The sequence below is a fragment of the Ptychodera flava genome, chromosome 11, assembly GCF_041260155.1.
Source record: "Ptychodera flava strain L36383 chromosome 11, AS_Pfla_20210202, whole genome shotgun sequence".
NCBI lineage: Eukaryota > Metazoa > Hemichordata > Enteropneusta > Ptychoderidae > Ptychodera > Ptychodera flava.
Window position 1 is genome coordinate 17,242,953 of NC_091938.1, and position 8,479 is coordinate 17,251,431.

At 38.0% G+C, this 8,479-nt stretch overlaps 1 protein-coding gene across 1 annotated transcript; it reads right to left on the minus strand.

The window, feature by feature from the left end:
* Positions 1 to 219: 219 nt before the first annotated feature.
* LOC139143677 (nuclear receptor subfamily 1 group D member 2-like) lies at positions 220 to 7,511 on the minus strand. The gene is made up of 5 exons (XM_070714195.1): positions 7,384 to 7,511; positions 6,347 to 6,491; positions 5,500 to 5,708; positions 3,824 to 4,589; positions 220 to 3,295 (listed from the first exon to the last, which is right to left on the minus strand). Exons 1-5 carry the CDS (start codon positions 7,483 to 7,485, stop codon positions 3,057 to 3,059), a joined length of 1,461 nt encoding a protein of 486 aa, XP_070570296.1. The 5' UTR covers positions 7,486 to 7,511; the 3' UTR covers positions 220 to 3,056.
* Between the last annotated feature and the right edge of the window lie 968 nt (positions 7,512 to 8,479).

Here is an 8,479-nt window from a genome sequence, read left to right on the forward strand (position 1 = left end):
TTTTTTGTGTTTTTGTGATTGCTTGCTGGACATGAATGTGATACAAGGGGTAGCTACCCTCGACATCAAACCTCTTCTGTTGGCTGTTCTTTCTGTCTGCCATTGCAGACAACTAAACTCACATACATCACATTCCTCTGTACCTTAAAACCATTCCATATCTCAAGCACATCAATCCGGTCATCATCACTTGCATATGAAAGACACACGGCCATCAAGTTCTTTTTCACTATATACATATATATGTATATTATATATATTTAATTTTACTTGACAACAACAAACGAGTAACAATACTGAAAATAAAATAAGGACAGTTTTGGTACAATTTTGGATTTGTTCTTCTCTCAAAGGGATTACAAGACAATATGATGGAATTTTGCTCAATTTTTTTTCACCTGAGAAAGTGCAATGTAAGAGGACCACATTGGGAACACAGCGTTGAATGAATGGCTACCTGACAACACGGAATGTCTTCAAATTTATTGCTCCATTAGCAGTAACTCTGTTTTTTTCAAATTTTCCCACTGATTTTTGTTGTTCTCGTAAAAAAAATCCCAGCCTCTTGTGCTTTTCACAAATCACATAGGAATGCCTAAACTTGTGGACGCAGCTGGTATGTGTGTGAAGTTTCCAGTATAAGAGTTGACAAATGTGCAGTCCCTACAACACAACAATTGTCAACATAATATCGCTGACAATACATTCTGTTTACAAGGCCACCACTTGGCATTTCAACATTCCCATCAGCTGGAATGAAATACACTCCTTTTTGACGATAAAAATGACAAAAATATCAGCATATGTTACAGCTATTGTCCCTTGAAGGTGAAACACGCTTTCGATTTTCCATATTTTTCTTTATACCCTCATATCTATCGCTGGTCGCCCCCTGAAGTTAGTCCGTGATTTGTAGCTGAAAGGGGTAATCTTGGAAAGGTTGGATACAGTCACAAATAACAAGACCTCTAAATGGCTTAAAATCTGCTTTGGGGCTTACTGAACATTTTTTAAGTTTTTAGTTTATGAATTTTTTTTTTTAGCTAGCAGCTGTCTTTTCTCGTGCATAAGAATAGAGAAAGTGAATTGTGCACATTGTGAATAGTACCTAGTGTTTGCTGCACATTCTTATGTGTCTACTTAATGAGATACTGTCGGTCAAAGGAGGTTTTCACGGCAAAAACTGAGGTGGAATGATTGTTGAAAAGATTTTAATCTGTGGTCATCCACAAAATATTTGTCACTCTATAAAATAAACATGGGCTACATGCAAAACTGAATGTGAAGGGTTTGAACCATGGTTTGTTTTAAATTGAAACCCCAGTTCCCTGTATACAGGTCCAACTTTACCATAGAAAACAATGGATTTGGGACAAACCATGGTGGTGAAAGGGTTAAATTGAAACACACCAAAAGATATAGCAACAACTGTAAGAGGAAAAAATTCAAATAGACCGTTTATGTACAATAACAGCACAGAATACTTCCTTTTGTGTCTGTTTTTGTTGTTTTTTCTGAAAATGTTGACTATCAAGAACACTGCGCGCTGTTATGATCATCTGAGAATCATAAGTTTACCACACAAAAATTTTGAAGAACTTTTTTCTGAGCACTTTGCATTAATTTGTATTGGCAACAAAACAGACCAATCAAACTACTGAATGCATTTACTTGACGAGAAACGGCCGGTAGCCTTCACAAACTTGGAGTTGCCGACTTCACTGAGTCGTTATGTGGCACATCAGCGTGTCACATCACGTTCTCTCCACAAAGTGGTTGAAGACAAAGCTGAGAAGAAGTGACAGTGGCACATGAAGCTTGCATATTTCCAAGATAGAATGGTTTGAATGACTGCAAGTACAGCCAATCGTGGCAGACATATTCTGCTATCAGTACAAGGTTGCATATATCTATCTGCAAGCTCTCCGAACTTTTCAAAATGTAAATTTCATGGACGACTAAAATTCAACCTTTTTTTAAAGTCACAACTATTAGAGTGAAATTTCATCATCACCAACGGGTTATGGTCTAACCTACTCGTAATATGCTGCTTTTGTTTTACAAAAGAGAACGGACAGCCGTACAACTCACTCACAGGAGAAATTTTAGTTTTCAAGATGAAGTGAACCATAAAGTTAAGGAAAATAAATGAGTAGTGCAAGAATTTCAGCGACATTTTTGCCGTTAATGAACTTTCCAGTCCTGATGTAGATCCCTATATATAGGAGTTCAGGCCTGAGAAGGTTAGTCTTGATTGCTTTGGTATGCCGAATGGAATTCAGGCAAAATTCTCTTTTGAGAATTGCAAGACTTTGAACTCCTTGAAAACAAAATTCATCATGACTTTGTGCACACACATATAAATAACCTTGAGACAGCCATATTGGATCAGATCACAAAACACAAAATTGTACACAAATTTGAAAGAATGATCAAAAACGCCCTCAAAATAAGATCATCCCAATATTACTTGGCAGCTATAGTCAGCCCTCTTGGATGATCAAAGTCATAATACATATGAAAGCTACCTGTGGGGAGTCTTTGCAATCATTGCAGACTTGCTCCGAATTCAACATAAGCATTTCTGATAATCGACAGTGTAGGAGGTTGATGGCACAGTCGCAAGGCATTCACCCCTGGCAAAATTCCTCACTTAAAGGGATTTGGCTGAGGGCGCTGTCCATAGGTACGGTAAGACAGAATCAAAATATTTTCCTGTCTTAAATGCTGTCTACGTAATGGACAACAGTGAAAAGAAAGATAAAGTCTCTTACATGAAATTCTCTCACATTAAAACGACTGTGCAGGTACATTTGACTACAAGCGTCCACTGATACAAAACACAGTTACGAATAATTGTGCGGTAAGGACTTGCTATTTCAAATTTTAGCCATGTTTAAAACATGATCCAAGGTCAGGTTTCCATTTATTCAAACGTCAATCTGAAGTCCCAATTCCATATATTGTATACATGTATTCCCAAACCACTGAACAGTGATCCGTCACAGGAGGTGTGCATTCTGGAACTCATGGATTGAAAAATTCCGTGTCTTGCCCTAACTTTCATCCATAGGCTCTTCCATACTTCCCGTGGCTGTTGAGTTCTCATCCAGAATGTCAAGCATCTTATCTGAGTTCAGTGTGCTAAACTGCCGCGCATCGGACACTCTCATTAACAACGTTGGGAAGAGAAATTTACTGTTGGTATGATTGAGGGCTATCTGGGCCTGTAAAGCTTGTACAATCTCCATTTGTAACTGTTCAACTTTCTCTGGTTCCTGCAATCCTGGCCGATCTAAAAAATCAAAATCAAAATAAATCAGATTGGAGGAAAGTACAGTTACTTTGGGCATTTGATAATATTGTTCAGAAACTCATAAGCTTGATGTTTCACACCTTGCTATTTATGTTGGGCACAAATGTTTGGAAGGAAACTATTTTTGTGTTAGCTCTATAGGAAAAAATAAAATTTTCAATTTTGTTTCACTTCAGAAGCTTTAAAATGAGCACCCTAAAGGTAAAGGAAAAACTTCAGGCGCATTCTACCTTTTTTACCCTTTAAGCGCCAAAGTCAATTCTTGTCACATTCACAAAATACCCCAGTCAAATTTTTTTCAGTTTTGCTAAAATTTTGATAAAACATTGTAACAAATGAAATGTGATGTCCATTTGGTCCAAAACTATCAAACAAATTACAGAAAAATTCGTAAAAATTCGTGAAATGTTGCACTAAAATTTTGGAGGGAAATATTACAACACTCAAAGGGTTAAGCAGTTTACAGCTTGTGTGATCTGTGACACAAGAAATATGAGACTCTCTTACCTGGTGACACAAGTACCAAGGCACTAAATAAAGCCATCTCACAGGTTGTCAATCCTAAGGGAAGTAATTTGCGAGCAAAGCCAATGACATCCTGCGACAGCTCTCGTATGGTATTTCCCTGAATATCCTCCATGAAGTACATGTGCTTGCAACCGTTGGTCACTGTTATTGCTTCTCTCTCTACATTGAGGAGACGGACCATTCGGAGGAGTAGAACCTCCAGCGAGCCGGCCTTGAGTAGGACGACCTGGTCGTCTTTGTCCAGGTGGACGAATCCTGGAATCATCTTGGCGAAGCTGATAATTTTGGTGATGGCCGGAGTGAAGTTGCTGGCGATCACTTGCAGTAGGCTGTGGTGGTTTTTCAGCTTTTGCTGTCCACTGAGGCCATTCGCGACATGGTGGTGGTTGTGCTCACTTTGAACGTGGCTAGAGTTACAATTCTTGTGACCGTTCAGTCCCGAGTGACCGCTTGACCTATTCAGACTGTTATGGCTGCTCTGACCAAAATGGTTGTTCACGCCATTCTGGCTACAATGATCATGATGGTTGGTAGAGCCATTCAGACCGTTTTGACCGATACCATTGGTGTGACCGTTGCTGACGCCATACGGTCCATACCTGTGAATATTTTGCCCGTTCATACCATTGTGGTGGTGGTGTCCATTTCGTTCCCAATTATAACCGTTGTGCTCAATAACACCGTTGACCGGAACTGACCCTGTATGATGTCCATTCGATCCATAAAAATCCTTCCTTTCAAGGTCCTATTGACAAGAATGCATAAAATTTGTCATGAATATTACACTCACTCTGAAACAAATCAACCTGGAACCTGAGCGGTCCTTTTTACAAATATGAGGAGTTATTTGAAAATAAGCTGTGATGCCACGAATAAAACTCTGACAATTTTAACAACCAAAGGTTATTAGGAAATGCTGAGAAGATTGAAATTCTGAGAAGTACATACAAGATAATGTATGGTTTGCATCACATGACACTTGGTGAATGGATATGCACAGTAACTGAGAATTAAATCCACATGTAAACATTGTACATACATTTTTACATATCTTTCATTTTTTACTATCTAATGAAAATGTCAATGCATAGTCAGAACAAGTCTACAGATTTGCAATGTCTCCAAGTTTTTCCCCTTACAAGAATGAGGCACTATTACGAGGCTGCTGGACGAAACATCCCAGCTGTTAATTGTGCAGAAAGGTTGTGTGAATACAAACAGACTGGCCCCCACTTGGAACATTCAAAGACATTTGCACATGCTGTAAGTGAAGACGGTACCACAAGATAATGTTTTACACACAACCCAATTTTTATTTCCGTTCATAATGTCATCAGTCCATCAGAAACACTATGGTGATATGATAGCCAATCAGGCTACACTTAAACACTGTTTGAAAGCACAGATATCACCTGTGATGCCAGATTGTGTCAGCATTTAGATGTCAAATTTCTTCATATTTTGTCATCAAATTCAATCCATGACAAATCTTACAAACATTTTCTAATTTCAATTTTTCAAGAGCATTTTTTGACAAGCAAAATGGCCACTCATGACTTAAAAAAAACATCTTGTAACAAACCACTATAATTTGATCGATGTCAAGTCATCCAGGCGCGGCATTGTGAACATGGAAGTTGTAAATGAACTCTCACCTTTTCCCTATGGTCACTGTATTCAGGGTACAGTTTTGCACTCCATGCTGTCTTGAGGTGTGCCTCATGGATGCCAAGGGTAAGCTGCTCGATCTTCATCTGCTTGTCCGCCAGAGTAGGGGAGCCATCGTCCTTGTAGCAAGGCACCTGAATCAGCAAGGGGGCTCCGTTGGGTTTGCACTTCTTTGGACAGCGGCCAAGCCTCACAGCTGTAAATGACATGGGTGGGAAGAAATGCAATATGAATTTCAGGGGCATGTATGGTATTTACTGAAAGATATTCTCTGTACATGTCATTCAACTGATGATCTTATCTACTGGGGTAGAGGTGGGGGTGGGTGGTTGTTTCCCGGTTCATTGACCTTTGTAATCTGTGACATTAGAAGTACCACGAAAATCAGACTCACTGATATATATATATATATATATATATATAGACAGAGACAGAAAAAAGAGAAAATGTATATATAGAGAGAGAGAGAGAAAAAGAGAATATATATATATGTATTATATATATGTATATATATATGTATATATATATATATAGAGAGAGAGAGAGAGAGAGAGAGAGAGAGAGAGAGAGAGAAAGAGAATATATATATATATGTATTATATATATATATATAGAGAGAGAGAGAGAGAGAGAGAGAGAGAGAGAGAGAGAGAGAGAGAGATGACAGAGGTAAACCCTTACACTCATCCACATACATTTTCATTTGTCATTCCTAAATATCTAAATATGAAGTTGAACAGAGGGAAATGATGACAAATGTTGTCGCTGTTCACACGGCTACATTCATTCAGGTTCTCCTCAACTTTGTTGATTGATAAGACGACTCATATTTACCATCTTTTGACATTCCGACGGTCAGACACTTTCTGAATCGGCAGTATTGACATCTGTTCCTGTTGATTCTCATGATCAGGCAGTCATCTCCCTTGCTGCAGACAGGATACTTTAAATTCTGCTGGATGCTTCTTCGGAAGAACCCCTGAGAGACAAAAAAGGCAAAATAAAACACACGTATAAGTTACTGATGAAGCTTATGAAGGGTCATAAAAGATGTCAAGATGCTGTCCTTTTGAAGCATAAAATATGCACATATTTTTGTTCTCTGAAACATAATCGAGATGTGATGAAGGTGGGTTTCGATTTCAAGAAGAAAATCATATTTTTTTTCCCTTTGTATGTCATGTATGAGGCAATGTGGTGTACAGTGTGCTTCCCCCTAAGAATTAAAATAAGAATATGATAGTAATTCAAATAATCTCATTTTTATTCATGTTTTGCTTTTGGAATGACTAATGACTATACAATAACGCTTTTTTGAAAGTCAGGACATGAATGGGATTATAGTTGAGGTATATTTCTACACAACACTAAGACTTGAAGATTTGTCACTGAGTACATGGATCTTCTAGTTCACGCACACTCTGAAGTCTACAAAAGTAGATATAGCAAAAGAAACCACAACAGCGAACAGGAGTTTTGCAATTGAATGTACTCATAGTGGCAGAAGCACAAAATCTAAAATATCCCATCTTTGTACTGAAGACCCGAAGGGCCAAAAGATGTTCATGTCAACTTCCATTGCAAGTTTCAAGGCTTTTAGTTTTTGAAGACGCATGACGGACTTTATTTATATATGCAGATTTTCTTTCAATTCACTGCAGGGTTCACCGCAAGGGGAATTTTAGGGGTAGGCCACACCTCCGTTTATGGAGCAATCTATTCATATATTAAAAGAAACATTTTCACAACAAAAGATTATGCCAATCATGTATTGTTATGTAAATTGGCTGGACATCTGTTTTAACAAGCCGTGGCAAATACTGCAATGAACTTTTTGGCTGTTGAATTCGGATGAATGTTAATGCTCCTACCTTGCAACCTTCACAGGCGTGCACACCATAATGAAATCCAGAGGCTTTATCGCCACACACTCGGCAAAGCACCGGATAACCCTCATTTGTAATAGCACTCATGACTTAAGGAGTCTGGTACTGGAAAAACAAAGTGAAAAATGCACGGTAATGAGAATTTGACAGCATTTTGATGAGAAAATGTCACTAGTTACCCATTATGTATCTCATTTTATATCTGTGTTGCCCCTGTAGACCCTAATTTTGAAATGACTGTCTTTTCCAAAACCAATTTTATTCTAATGAGTACCATGACCTTGTATGTGTCTTTTCACTTCACTTCCTTCTTTATGATAACAAAATCATTTATAAAGTTACAGCTTTGAACTGAGAGATACAAAGGGTACACACAGAACATTTTTTATGAAACTCTTCTACCATAAACTCGACTGAAATTTATCTATTTCAGAACTTGCTGCTATATTTGTTCTATCAGCCTATTGTCTATTGTTATCTTTCTTTTTGACCACGGTCATTTTTCAATGGTGACAAAAAGATGACCAAAATACGTAACCGCAATTATACGGAGTCGCTCACATTTTATCAGAATTGGTACATATTACCAGTATGGGTACCAAAGATCCACCAGAAAAACAAGAATGACAAAAGCAAATAAGGTCTGCAACTTAGGTACTGGAGGTCATCTTTAGGAACATGCATATCAACTTCTATAGCAATGGGACAAGCAGATCCTACATACATAAGCAAATGTCAACAAAAATTAGCCAGAGAAGCTTGACAAAAAGAAAAGGTGGGAGAGTGGGGAAAAAAGAGTACATGTAGGAAAAAATATAAAAGGGATCTTTTAAAAAGGAATGCTACCTCATCAATCTTCTATCCCCTACTCCCTCCTGAATATCAAATGTTCCACCCCTTGATCATGTTTACATAAGACCAGCTGGCAGTATATTTACAACTTTGCGGATGTTTTAATTAATACTATGAGTGCTATCATTCAAATGTAAACAGCACTTAAATCAGTTACGTATACAGATAGTGAAATTCCTTCCACTTTGGGGGGGGGGGAAATTATGACATCTGGAATTATCCTGGATCC